Genomic DNA, 12,988 nt, shown 5'->3' with positions numbered 1-12,988 from the left:
GCTCGAGGCCCCGCCCTCCGGTGAACCGGCTAAAGGCCGGCCCCTTACGAACCTGGATCTTCCTTTGAAATATTCCGACGTCTTCTTCCCCGCCCCCAGGCCTTGAAGTCCTAGGCCCCACCCCTTTAGAATATTATCCTTAGCTCCTCCCCTTTGTAAGTGCTCCGCCCCTCACCCTTAGTCCCTCCCTCGAAGCTCCGCCCATTACGAACACTGCTACGTAGCTCCTCCCTTTCAGCTCTCTCATGGGCCCCGCCCATAAGACAATTTACTTCTAAACTCCACCCTTTTAAGACCCCACAACATCTCTTCTCAAGGCCCTCTTCTTCCTCGGGCCTGCCTAGAAGGCCCTTCCACCGTGGAGCCGCCCCTTCCATGACGCAAGCGCTTTTCCGCGCCCTCGGCTTCCTCACCGACTCTCCTTCCCAAGGCCCTCCGACCCCGCCCCCTTGCGAAGGCTCCCTTCTCGCCCCACCCCTTTTCGAACCCTATCAGGTACTCAGCTCCTCCCATTTAGAACCCAAAGCGAAGACCCTCACCTCTTTAGAACCCTGAGACCAGGCCATGTCCCGGACCCTTCCCCACATCCTCAGGGATCAATGGCGCGGATGGATGGGAAAGTGGGGGATCCTTTCTGGATCCTGAGAAAATGGGGGCTGGGGGGCTGTTCTCTGGAGCCAGTGACGGGCTCTAGGACCCAGCGGGCAAGTACGCCCGCCTCGCGCTTACCCCTCCCCCAAGTCGCCCCCTCCCCCTCACCCATCTTCCAGGTTCCCCCTCCCTCCCCGGTCGCCCCGGCTCCCGGTGCCCGTCTCTAGCGCCGCCGGAGCCAGCGAGGGAGCCGGAGCGAACAGGAGGAGGAGGAGGAGGAGGAGGCCAAGTCGCCGCCGCTCGGAGCCCGGCCGGAGCCTCCCAGGCAGGTGCCAAGGGGGGCGAGGGGGCGGGGGCTGACAGACCGCCTGTCCCGGTGAGGGGGCGGCCTGGACCGCGCTGCGCCTCCTGCCCACCGGGGCGCCCCCAAGACCGCGGCTGGAAGGACAAGGGGTTGGGGGCTCCTAAACTGCGCGGCAGCCATTTAGGGTACCAGTCTCCATTTGGGGGCCTGGACTTCTCCGAGGACGCCCCATTCATAAAATTCCGAACTGGACCCCCACCATTGAGGAACTCTGGGGACCACTCCCCCAGGGAAACAGATGTGTGGGGAGCATAGGGCATTCAGAAATCCCGGCGTCCCATCCCAGCTAGGCCCTGGGGGACCCCTGCCCTCTTTCTCTGCTTCACCTGTTGTCGGGGGAGGCGGGCGGACAAAGGAAGCAGTATCACGTGACTGCTCATTCACAAAATCCCATCCCATTGAGAAAAGGGGGCTGGGGGCGCTGCGACCGCCCCTTCCCCTCCCGAAGGGCCGGGGAAAACCGGCAGCCTGCAGGTGGGGGAAGGGGCTAGAGCTCGTCGCCTGGGTCCCTAAGGTTGAGACGCCAGGGTTCCCTGCGCTAGGTGGTAGTGAGGGGCTGGACGCTGATCCGGATTACTGGGCGGAGGGCTACGTCCCCTGAGCTGGGGGGCGGGGTAAGATGGTTCTGAAGGATGCTGGGGCGGGGAGGGGGAGGAGGAGGGATCAATTCTCCACCTCCCCTCAATGTCTCCCCCTTGCCTTCCTTCGGCTGGGACCTGAGGGAGCAGGCTTGGTTTTTGTGAATGAAATGCACTCTGGTTGTGTCTCGGTCGCCCGTTTCTGGCTTCTTCTGCCTCCATCTCCCTTTCGGCCTCTCTCTGGCCATTTCTGGTTCTCTCCCTGCTCCCTGCCCATCTCCCGTTGCTGGGTGACTCAGTGAGCTTTGCATCCGGTCTCATTCATAAATCCGGGAAGGTGGGGGGGGGGGGGAAGAGAGCCTGGGTTTCTCACCCAGCCAGTGGCCTGGGCGGCAGAGTGTGGAGGCAGTGTAGGGGGATCTGGAGCTGAGTTGATGGGCTCTAAGAAAATACATATGCGCAGGCACCCAGCTGTGAGGGGGAACGATGGGTGGGGCTGTGGGAATGTGCTGAGGGAAGAGAAGGAGACTGGGTTGATAGGGGAAGAGCCGGAGGGGGAAGGGAGGTGGAAAACCGAGGCTATGGGGGTCAGGATGGGGCCGATGGGGAAAGGGACAAAGGTGGGTATGGAGAGGAAAAGTAGATGTGGAGAAGCTAAGCCTGGGAGAAAAGAGACGGCATGAGGAAGAAAGAAGCCATGCTGGAAGAAGGTGGGCATGGGGCGGGGGGTGGGAAGAAGGCAGGGATGTCAGAGAAAGTGAAAATCGGTGCGTGAGGGGGCAGCGGATCCAGATGTGAGGGACGAAGAGGGGGGGATGAGGGTTGGGGGAACTCTGAATGGGAGAGCAGCCCTGCAGCCCACTGACTGTGTTGCCCCCGCCTCCCCACGCCCTCCAGGTACATGGTTCCGGTCCGAGCCGTGGTGATGGCCCGAGATGACTCCAGTGGGGGCTGGCTGCCTGTGGGGGGCGGGGGCCTCAGCCAGGTGAGCGTTTGTCGGGTCCGAGGGGCCAGGCCCGAGGGGGGGGCCCGCCAGGGGCACTACGTCATCCACGGGGAGCGCCTTCGGGACCAGAAAGTGAGCCACCCTGGGGCGTGGGGGTAGGGTGGGGACGCGGGGGAAGGAAGGGGATGGGGCTGGGAGTGCAGAGATGAGGTCAGGTCATCTCCCAGCCCAGAAGCAACCCCCGGGGCGTGGGATGTAGTTGGAACTGAGTATCTGTCTTTCGGAGAACAACTGGGAGTTTTGAGAATATCTGGGGTTTCGAGCAGGTCCTGTCCACTGCCATTGCCCAATGGGCCATCACAGCAGCCTCCTCCCCGTTCTTGCCCTGCTCCTGCTCCGTCCCCCAACCTCGGTCTGTTCCACAGGGGCCCTGCTAACACCTGACTCAGATCATGTCCTCCCCTCTGCTCAGAACTCTCCTGGGCCTCCATCTTGCTCAGAGATCCTTACCAGGAGGCCCCACACCACTGGCCGCTGTCTGCTCTAAGTATATGGAGGCATTTGGTGGGGGACCATCCGGACGTGTCAAATAGGGTTTACAATCCTATATGTGGGTTCAGCAGGAATATTCTGGGCTGCTTGGCATGATTTGGAAGGCCAACGGTTGAAGTTTCAGCTGGGGGTGTAGTAGAAAGACTTGGATTGTTTGAAAAGGCTTGGGGGATGGCTTGCATTTCAGAGCAGGGGTCAGAAGGAACAACGTAGGGGGATTTGAACTGGTGTGATTTGAATATGGTGATTTTGGGCAAGGATGTGAGGAAACGTCAGTTGGTGTTGGCCAGCATCTGAGGGGAAAGCTATGGGAGTTTGATAAGAATTTTGGGAGATTGTTGGGGCATCAGAAGGAGATGAACAGTAATATTTTGAGCTGCTCAGTAAAGTTTGGGGAGTATTATTGAGTCAGAAGGAGGGACATGGGGTTATCAGAAGGGGGTATGAGGAAAATATAGGGATCAAGGGGCTTGGGGGAAATATTGGGGTATCAGAGGTGTGCTCAATAAAATTGGGAAGTGGTATTGAGGTGTTGATCAGGGTTCAGGGGTACACCTAGGATTGACAAATGAAGTTTGTGGGATGCTGAGGGATGCAGATAGGCGGAGGGTTGAGAGGAAGTCACAGGCATGGTTGGAAGGGGGTGTCTGACCTGCCCCCCTCCTGCCCCCTCAGACCACCTTGGAGTGTACCCTGAGGCCAGGCTTGGTTTACAACAAAGTGAACCCCATCTTCCATCACTGGAGCCTGGGTGACTGCAAGTTTGGACTGACGTTCCAGAGTCCCGCAGAGGCTGATGAGTTCCAGAAGAGCCTGCTGGCTGCACTGGCTGCGCTGGGTCGAGGTAAGTGGCACAGGTGGTGGGCACTGGAGGATGGGGTGGGAGGACTGGGAGAAGCTGGGGCCCAGGGCATTCACTGTCTGCCTCTCTCCCTGCCCCAGGCTCGCTTACCCCCTCTTCCTCCTCCTCTTCCTCCTCCCCTTCCCAGGACACCGCAGAGACTCCCTGCCCTCTGACGGTGAGTCTCCAGGATGCCGCTCTGCTGGGAGGGCAGGGGTTTATTTCTATTCTCTAAACATTCTTGAGCATCTCTTGTGTATCAGGCAGCGTGCCACACGCTGGGGACACAAATTTGGGCCCAAACTATTAGTGTCAACTTAATGCCTGTTATCCTAATTTTCCTATTCTATTGTGAGTCACATATTCATTCAAGAGTATTTATTGAGCACCTGCAAATAAGTAGTGTTTTAGGCACTGGGGATACATCAGTGAACAAAAACAAAGTCCCTTTCCTCATGGAGCTTCTATTCTAGTGTGGAAAGGCAGAAAATTAAAAAAAAAAAAAAAGGATAAGCGATAGTTTTTTTTTTTTTTAACATTTTATTTATTTATTTGAGAGAGAGAATGAGAGCCAGAGAGCACGAGAGGGAAGAGGGTCAGAGGGAGAAGCAGACTCCCCGCTGAGCAGGGAGCCCGATGTGGGACTTGATTCCTGGACTCCAGGACCATGACCTGAGCCGAAGGCAGTGGCTTAACCAACTGAGCCACCCAGGCGCCCGATAAGCCATACTTTTTATAGTGAACAAATTAATGACAAATCCCATTCTTCTAGTTACTCAGGGTACCAACTTTGAAGTCATCCTTGACTTTTGTCATTTTTTATGCTCCTCATCTAATCTGTCATCAAATATTGGCTTCATCTTCAAATTGATTAGCATCTGCCTCCAGCCTGGTGCTGTCCAACCTCATCTGCCAACCGGAGCATCTCACCACCTTCTTATTGTCAACTGCCCCCCTCCTATTCCCTACTGTCTGGAAGTTCCCCACACACAGCCAGAGGGACCCTATCGACATCTAAGATTGTGGCCATCCCTCCACTCAGAACTCTTCCGGGGGTCCATCTCACTCAGGGTAAAGGACAAAGCATATAAGATCCCATACCATTTGGCCCCCTATTCTCCCTTTTGCTCACTCCGCTCCAGCCACACTAGCCTCCTCACTGTTACTCCAACATGGCAGGCACATTCCTGTCTCAGGGCCTTTGCACTAGCTGTTCCTTCTGTCTTGGAATACTCTTCTCCAAATTTCCACGTGGCTCATCCCCCTACTTCCTTCAGGGTTTTATACACATTTCGCTTTCTTTGTGAGGCCCTTCCTGAGTAAGCTGTTCAAAACTGTGATGTCCTGATGCTCCCTATCCTGTTCTGATTTTTTCCCATCTTCTAAGATATTTTCCTTATTTCCTTCCTATATAGACAGTTTTCTTTTTTTTTTTTTTTAAAAAAAAACTTTATTTGAGAGAGAGATAGCAAGAGAGAGCATGAGCAGGGGGGCAGGTGGGGAGAGGGAGAAGCAGGCTCCTCACAGAGCAGGGAGCCTGACTTGGGTCTCAATCCCAGGACCCCAGGACCATGACCTGAGCCAAAGGCAGCCACTTAACCGACTGAGCCACCCAGGCGCCCCAGTATAGACAGTTTTCTTATCTGTTAGTCTATTGCCTGTCTCCTGTGCTAGAATGCCAGCTCCAGGAGGGCAAAGGATCATTTGTTGCTTTCTTGCTGCATCTCCGAGACCTAAAACAGTGCCTGGTATACAGTAAGTGTTCAGTAAATATGTGTTGAATACATTTATTGAATGAATAAATGCACATGATGTCAGATGCGATTTGGCATTTGCTGGGAACAGTGGGAGTTGCTGAGACTTCGAAGAACAAAATTGGTTCCCTGGGCAGAAAAGTGGGAATTTATATGCAGGGTCGTGGGGGAGGTGGGTGGGGCTACAGAAATCACGCAGACAGGTCCCACGTATTTGGTGCTTTTTCAAGAAAGAAGCCGACTTCCCATGCTCCATCTTACGTTCTTGCAACGGACTTGCGTGAGCCTGGCACGCTGTGGGTGCTCAATGAATGTTTCCTGAAGATAGCAAATGGATGAAGTCAGAATGACCCCCCAGGTTACAGAAAAGAAACTGAGGGTCTGAGAAGTGACTTTTCGGTTTGTAAAGGACAGGTGGTTTGGAAGGAACACCTTCCCGGTGGGTGGAGCTGCCCCAGTCAAGGTGTGGGGGTGGGAATGAGTCAGGAAGGTGGCTGACTGGCCAAGGGAGAAGGGTTCTGAGAAGGGAGAAAGATATTTGGATGTTCAGTAGGTCAGCAAGCTGAGTGGATAAAGAAGAGGGGGTCCAATTATAAAAACAGTAACCATTTCTAGCTCTTCCTGTAACTTCAGGCATGTGTTATACCCTTTACAGTGGGTCCTAACCACATCCTTATGAATAGACACTATTATGATCCCCGTTTTACAGAGAAGGAAACTGAGGCTCAAAGAGATGAGCTCACTTGCCGGAGGTCACACGACCAGTCAGTAGCAGAGCCGGGGCTAGCACCCAGGCCTGTCTGGCTGCAGAGCCCTCGCTCGCCATGGGAGGGGGTCTATGTGAGGGCATCGGCTGTGCCGGGGGTCCGGCTCTGAGGCCGCCACTCTCCCCCAGTCCCATGTGGACAGCGAGTCCTCCTCCAGTCACAGCCGCCAGGAGACGCCTCCCACCGCCCCGGCGGCCACTATCATTACCGTGGAGTCAGCTTCTGGCTTCGGGCCGGCTTCGTCACCCCAGCGCCGCCGCTCCTCTGCTCAGGTGCGACCTCCCACCTCCCGCGGAAGTCTGGGGCTGGGGGGAGGGGTGGGAAGTGGGGTAGGGTGACGGGGTCCAGAAGGAGGTGGGAGCTGAGACCCCAGAAGGGCAAGAGACCACAAACAGATTCTAGGGCATAGTTGGCTTGAATTCGTGGCACTGATGGTGGGGAGGGTGCTTGGGGACGGAGGTTCCCTGGAGGGTCGGTGAGGGCTTTCCCCGAGTCTTGGAGATTTTGGAAAGTTCTGAGTTCTGAATTCAGAGGGGCATGGGGGACGACTTGGACAATTCCTCGAGTATATTAGGGAGTTTTTCGTACTTGTGGAAGGAGTTGTTTAGACTGCTTAATTCATTGGGAGGGGCATGGGCTCCAAGGGGGTTAACGCTCCTTGGGGACTGGATTTCTGCCTCCTGAAGGACTGGCTGGGGTCCCGAGTTCCCAGACCTGGAAGTGGAGGGGATTGGGTGCTGGGACTTCCTGGATCTTGAGAGAGGACAGGGCTGAGAGTCTGGATCACCGGGGCTTTAAGGTGTGGGCTTGGTGCCTGGATTCTTTGGTCTGTTCTTGGATTTGAGAGGATTGGGCTGGGGCCTTGGAAGTCTGAGTGCCGCAGCTAGGCGGCACTCAGGATCCCAGGACAGCTTCCTAGGACGAATGAGGCCTGAAGGCTGGGTCTTTGGATTCTTGTTCTTGAGACTGGGATGGATTGTGGTGGAGCGTGGGGGGATCACAGACCCTGCTAACCTGTTCTATCCCTTCGTTCCACAGAGCTACCCTCCGCTCCTACCATTCACGGGGATTCCGGAGGCCTCAGAGCCCCTGGCCGGGGCAGGGGGCCCGGGCTGGGGCGGCCGTGGCTATGAGGATTACCGGCGCGCCGGGCCGCCCGCGCCCCTCGCCCTGTCCACCTGCGTCGTGCGCTTCGCCAAGACCGGCGCGCTGAGGGGCGCAGCCCTGGGGCCGTCCGCCGCACTACCGGTCCCTCTCGCCGAGGCTGCGCCCCCAGCGCCCCCCGCTCGCCCACCCCCGGGCCCCGGCCCTGCCCCCGCGCCCGCCAAAGCCTCCCCCGAGGCGGAGGAGGCGGCGCGCTGCGTGCACTGCCGGGCTCTCTTCCGCCGCCGCGCGGACGGGCGCGGTGGTCGCTGCGCGGAAGCCCCGGACCCGGGTCGCCTGCTGGTGCGTCGGCTCAGTTGCCTGTGGTGCGCCGAGAGCTTGCTCTACCACTGCCTGTCGGACGCCGAGGGCGACTTCTCGGACCCGTGCGCCTGCGAGCCGGGCCACCCGCGCCCCGCGGCGCGCTGGGCCGCGCTGGCCGCCCTCTCCCTGGCCGTGCCCTGCCTCTGCTGCTATGCGCCCCTGCGTGCGTGCCACTGGGTCGCGGCGCGATGCGGCTGCGCCGGCTGCGGGGGTCGCCACGAGGAGGCGGCGCGGTGAGGACGGCCTGGTGGGTCCGGTAGCTGCACCGAGGACCCCAAATTGAGGGTCCAGGACCCTGGACTCCGTTCGGACCCCCACACCCAAACCTAGGCACACCCGGAACTTGGAGCTTGAGTTTGGATTGAGAGACCCCAGACCTGGAACCTGGACCCCAAATCTAGGACTGAGAGACCCCAGACCCAGCTTCATTGGGATGTCTGTCCAAGAGGTCCCAGGCATCCTGAGTTCTGGCGTCCCCGTCCTGCCACCAACCCCCTCCCTGACCTAGACTGAGGAGACTCCAGGCATCCCCAAACTCTTCACCTCAGGCAGGCTGGGGAGCACATGTATCCCTGAGAGACGCAGGGTCCGAACCCTGACTCCCTGTTCAAATAACCAACCCAGACCCCATCATGCCTGACCCTCAGATTACAGTGAGTCAGGAGTTGCCAATACCTGACCCTGCCTGCATATAATTACTCCCAGATTTTGAGACCATAGAACCCAGATTCACCCCAAATGATCCTTGAATGCTCACCTAAAACTTGGGGCACGCATATCTGAGATATTCTTGTAGCCCCCAGGACCCTGGAGGCACCAAACCCTCTTAAGATGCCCTGAGTCCATAGGTATGCCCAAACAGATGTTCTCTGACCAAAATGACATGTGAGACCCATCTCCGAGTCTCCCCCTATCCTCCCCACCCAAGATCTAGATGTCAGACTCCAGGATGTTCTGGGAACCAAGGATCAAAGACCTCTGTAGACCCACTCACCACAAGCCAGTGTTCCCAGAGCTTTGGATCTCATATATAGGACTCTGAGGTGCCTGGTACTCCCAGATGTAGTACTGAAGACCACCAACACCTTAGGGCCCAAGGCACTGGTCTCAAGTCCTCAGATAACCCTCTTTCAAAATCCCTTAGACTTGGATTTCAAGCCCCAGAATGGCCTGGAATCTTTGGCTGCTTTGTACCCACAGATCCCCAATCCCCTCAAGGCTGGAAGCTCAGCTCCCAGATGTTGGGATGTTCATGGCAACCCAGACCTCTCACCCCTTGGCCCCCAGCTCCTGAATGACCCCGAGGTGCTTTGGGAGCACTGGTTCCAAGACCCCAAGGTGCCATTGGTCCCCCAAATTCAGGGCTTAAGCCTACACAACATTGGGATTGTCCCTGACTCAAGACCTTGGTCCCTCCGTACCAGAGACAACTGACGTGCTCCAGGACCAAAGCACCGTCAGATCCCAGATTTCTTTGGACCCAGACCTCTTAAGCCTGATATTCCCTGAGACCTGCTGCCCTTGAATTCTGCTGTCCATAAGTCCCTGAAACCCCAAGGTCCCAGACCTCTGATTTCAAGCCCCAAGGGCCCCAGCCCAAGCCCCCAGCATCTCACAGAACTACTCCTTTACTAGGGTAAAAAACAAAACCAAAAAACCCATCATCTTGAGCTCATGTTCCTGGATTCCAGGAGCACCCCAGAGCGCCCCACACCCATCTCTAGGACCTAGCATTGTCATAGATGATTGTGCAGGCTGTTCACTAAGCAAAGACACAAGTCGAGGTAGGGGTGTGGCTGGAATTCACACCACACTCTGCTGGCTGCACTGTGCACAGAGTCACTTTTTAGGCTAGCTACAGCTCTACACACACACACACACACACACACACACACACACACTCTCTCTCTCTCTCTCTCTCTCTCTCTCTCTCTCCCTTTGCACTCTGTCCCAAGCCCAACCTTAAGCCCCAGCCCTAGTCCAAGTTTTTTATGTTTTGCCCTGTTAACTCCTTCCCCTTCATCTCAGAGTTGGGGGTTGCTTTGTAAAGTTTGAAAGCCGCTTTCATGGCCCTCTGTGATGCCACAGTCTCTTCCCTGAGTGGAACGGGACTTTTGGGGTACCTCAGGTCTGATGGCCTGAAGCAGAGGACTAAGGTCTTGGAGCAAGACAATCTCAATGCTATATGGGCTTGGGACCCGCATGTGGTCCCAAGCATCTGGAAATGTGCACTTACCTTTCTTCATTACCCAGACTTGGATGGCCTTGTAGGGGTTCAAGGGATAGGTCAAGGGGGTCAGAGGGCTAGATCCTTCTGTCACTTCCTTTAAATTATTAACTATTTATTACATCCGGAACCTGTGAGATTCCGCTCTCCCAACCAGACCCTGGGATGGGTGAGAGAAAAGGGGGATGTCCCTCCCATCCCCACTCTGCCCAGCTCTCGTCACTGTCAGACCCACCAGAGCTGAGGGCGGAGGGACCGGGGGGCTGGGGCGGCCTGGGTCCCCATCCCCCTCTCTGTGCCTCGGTCTCCTCCCTTCCGTGGTCGGCGGGGGGAAGCTCCATTCTTAACCTACCTCGTTTTGGGGAGGGGTGGGACGGGGACCAGAGTGCTGTAAGGTGCTGTGGGATCTGCGGATGAAGCAGTGGGAGCTGGGGAAGGTTCCCCCAGCCCCCACCTCCCAGCACCGCCTCTCCCAGGTCTCCCAGTCCTGCTCCCTGCTGATACCCACCTCTGATCCATGATTACTCTTCATCACCCCCAAATCAGGGGTGCATGGAGGGCTGACCCTGGGAGCCAGGAAGACCTCAGACCCTGGAGCCCCCAGGCCCAATTTCCCAGCTGCTTGCCCCTCAGATTGGATGCTTGGCCCCCAGACTTGGGGGAGGCACCCCGACATTTATCTTCCTGATCTTGATTCCAAGCCAGTCTGTGACCTCAATATTGTTATCGTCAGTGCAGGCTGCCGTGGCGGGGGAGGATGGGGGCCAAAGACCCAGCCTTGTCATTGGGGGAGGGGGCATGAGATATTCGCTCCAAGAAATGTCTGTGACAAAGTCTCAGCCTGTGTCCTTTATTTGCGTTGATGCACCCCATCCAGTCACCTTCCTGAACCACCAAACCAGTCTCCTACCCAATTTGTCCTTTCTCCTTCACATCCTTTAGTCCCAAGCAGACCCTCCAGCTGAGTTTTATACATTCAGTCACTCAAGTACACTCTCTAAACCCCCATCATATGCCAGGCCCTGTGCTCAGCACTGAGGATAACGTAGCGAACAGAGCAGACAAAATCCTTCCCCACGAGCAGCTTATGAACTTTACAACGAAGGAGACAATAAATGACATGTTAGAAATTATATGCCCTATAGAGAAAAGTAAAGTGGAGATGGGGGGATACAGTCATTTTCAGCCAGGGTCCTCAGGGAGGCCTCACTGAGGAGGCGGCATTTGAATAAAGCCTTGAAGGAGGTGAGGGAGTCCTGTGGAAGTCTGCAGGAAGAACATTCTAGGTAAAGGGGAACTGTCCATGCAAGTCCCCGAGGGAAGAGCATGTCTAGGTAAGTTTGAGGGACATCAAGGGAGTGAGTGTCTGGAGGGGAGGAAGCAGGGAGGAAGGTATTTGGGGGATGAGGGCAAAGAGGTGACAAGGCAGATCTGTGGGTCCTTGAGAGCCATTGCATGGATTTTGCTGGTCACCCTGAGTGAGCTAGAGATACGGGAAGGCTCCAAGCACGGGCCGCGCTGTGACCTGACTCAGGTGTTTACACGTTACCTCTGGCTGCCTGTAGGGAACAGACACTGGGGGTGGCTGGGTAGGGAGCAGGGAGGAGGCTGCGGTGATGGTCCAGGGGGAGACAAGAGTACAGAAGATGAGGGTGAGAACAGTGGAGGCAGGGAGAAGTGAGCAAGATAATGGATCTACTTTGAAGCTAGAATCCACAAATTTATTTATTTATTTATTTATTTTAAAGATTTTATTTATTTACTTGACAGACAGCGAGAGAGGGAACACAAGCAGGGGGAGCGGGAGAGAAGCAGGCTTCCCGCTGAGCAGGGAGCCTGATCCCAGGGCCCTGAGATGATGACCTGAGCCAAGGGAGACGCTTAACGACTGAGCCACCCAGGCACCCCTAGAATCCACAAATTTAGATAAAGAGTTTACAAAGAAGAAAGAAATCAAGGCTGGGATTCCAAGGTTTTGACTTGAGCAATTTTAATGTTTTATTAAGGTCAACAAATGGTCCCGAGTGCCCAGGCTTGGGGAGGCAGCACTATGGAGGATTATCTTAACAACAGCAACCAAAACAGTAGCAGTACTAACAGTGGTAATAGGTTAAGTGATTAAAAGCATCGACTTTGGAATCATGTGAATTTGAGTCCTGGCCCCACCACACATTCACTCTGACTTATCCTGTCTGAACCTCCGTTTCTCCTCCCTAAACCGGATCTAAGATACTTAGCCTAGTAGCACACACAAAATGATCAATATATATTAACTGAGTACCCCTATATGTCTACTAAACACTTACAGGACTCAACCTCACAGCTCTTAAAAAGTACGTTTTATCCCCATTATACAGATACGAAGCAATTTGGCAGGGACACAGAGGTGGTGAGTGGTGGAGTCAAGTCCTAACCCTTGTTTGTCTAACGCCCACGGTGCACTCTCTTAATCACGACAGTGTATTGCACCTGCTCCCTCTCCAAGGCCTAGGGGGAAAGAGGGGTGAAGGCCCAACTGGTGCGTTGCGATCAATGAGGACTGGTGTGTGTAAGGGGGCGAGCCGGGCTTCCTGAGGCCCTGACGTAATTCCAACGCTATGCTGGAAAGGAGGAAGTAAGTTTCTGCATTTGGAGCGGAGTTGGGAGAACAACACTTGGTCTAGGGTGCTTCAAGAGCGAAGGGCATCTGAGGGAGGCTGAGACAAAGAAAACCCAGTTTCTAAGTCGCAGCAATAGCGACACCCGCTGGCCTGTCGCGACAGCTAGGATCCTGAACGCACGCGCCGGATTCACAGAGCCGGGGCTTTTCCCCGGTCTGGACCGGGTTATGCGAACCGCAGCGCTCTAGCTCTCCGCGCCGGAGGACCTGGGGGCGGGTTCTGCTGCCTCCTGCACCAATCG

General features: G+C 55.8%; 1 protein-coding gene across 12 annotated transcripts; it reads left to right on the top strand.

Moving 5' to 3' along the window:
• Positions 1–28: 28 nt before the first annotated feature.
• On the top strand, positions 29–10,909 carry SPRED3 (sprouty related EVH1 domain containing 3). 12 transcript variants are annotated; one of them, XM_073885405.1, is made up of 7 exons: positions 29–495; positions 771–916; positions 2,431–2,611; positions 3,707–3,875; positions 3,974–4,050; positions 6,522–6,665; positions 7,432–10,909. In XM_073885405.1, exons 3-7 carry the CDS (start codon positions 2,435–2,437, stop codon positions 8,095–8,097), a joined length of 1,233 nt encoding a protein of 410 aa, XP_073741506.1. In that variant the 5' UTR covers positions 29–495; positions 771–916; positions 2,431–2,434; the 3' UTR covers positions 8,098–10,909. The 12 variants fall into 12 exon arrangements, with proteins under 12 accessions (XP_073741506.1, XP_073741507.1, XP_073741512.1 ...); XM_073885403.1 differs by lacking the exons at positions 29–495; positions 771–916 and adding exons at positions 1,648–2,039; positions 2,082–2,243 and having other exon boundaries at positions 2,431–2,518; XM_073885402.1 differs by lacking the exons at positions 29–495; positions 771–916 and adding exons at positions 1,648–2,039; positions 2,082–2,243.
• Positions 10,910–12,988: the final 2,079 nt, after the last annotated feature.

This window comes from Callorhinus ursinus, unplaced genomic scaffold, assembly GCF_003265705.2.
Source record: "Callorhinus ursinus isolate GAN/ISIS: 27379988/994484 unplaced genomic scaffold, GSC_fseal_2.0 scaffold61, whole genome shotgun sequence".
In the NCBI taxonomy this organism is placed as follows: Eukaryota; Metazoa; Chordata; class Mammalia; order Carnivora; family Otariidae; genus Callorhinus; species Callorhinus ursinus.
Note: the sequence above shows the minus strand (reverse complement) of the source record. Positions and strands in the feature narration are given on the sequence as shown.

What these genes read in the sequence shown, in the direction of transcription:
- SPRED3 (XM_073885402.1), top strand. Translation starts at nt 2,020, where the DNA reads ATGGGTGGGGCTGTGGGAAT. An exon ending in ATGGGTGGGGCTGTGGGAAT is followed by an intron (nt 2,040 to 2,081) that starts GTGCTGAGGGAA and finishes ATAGGGGAAGAG; the next exon opens with CCGGAGGGGGAAGGGAGGTG. An exon ending in AGCGCCTTCGGGACCAGAAA is followed by an intron (nt 2,612 to 3,706) that starts GTGAGCCACCCT and finishes CTGCCCCCTCAG; the next exon opens with ACCACCTTGGAGTGTACCCT.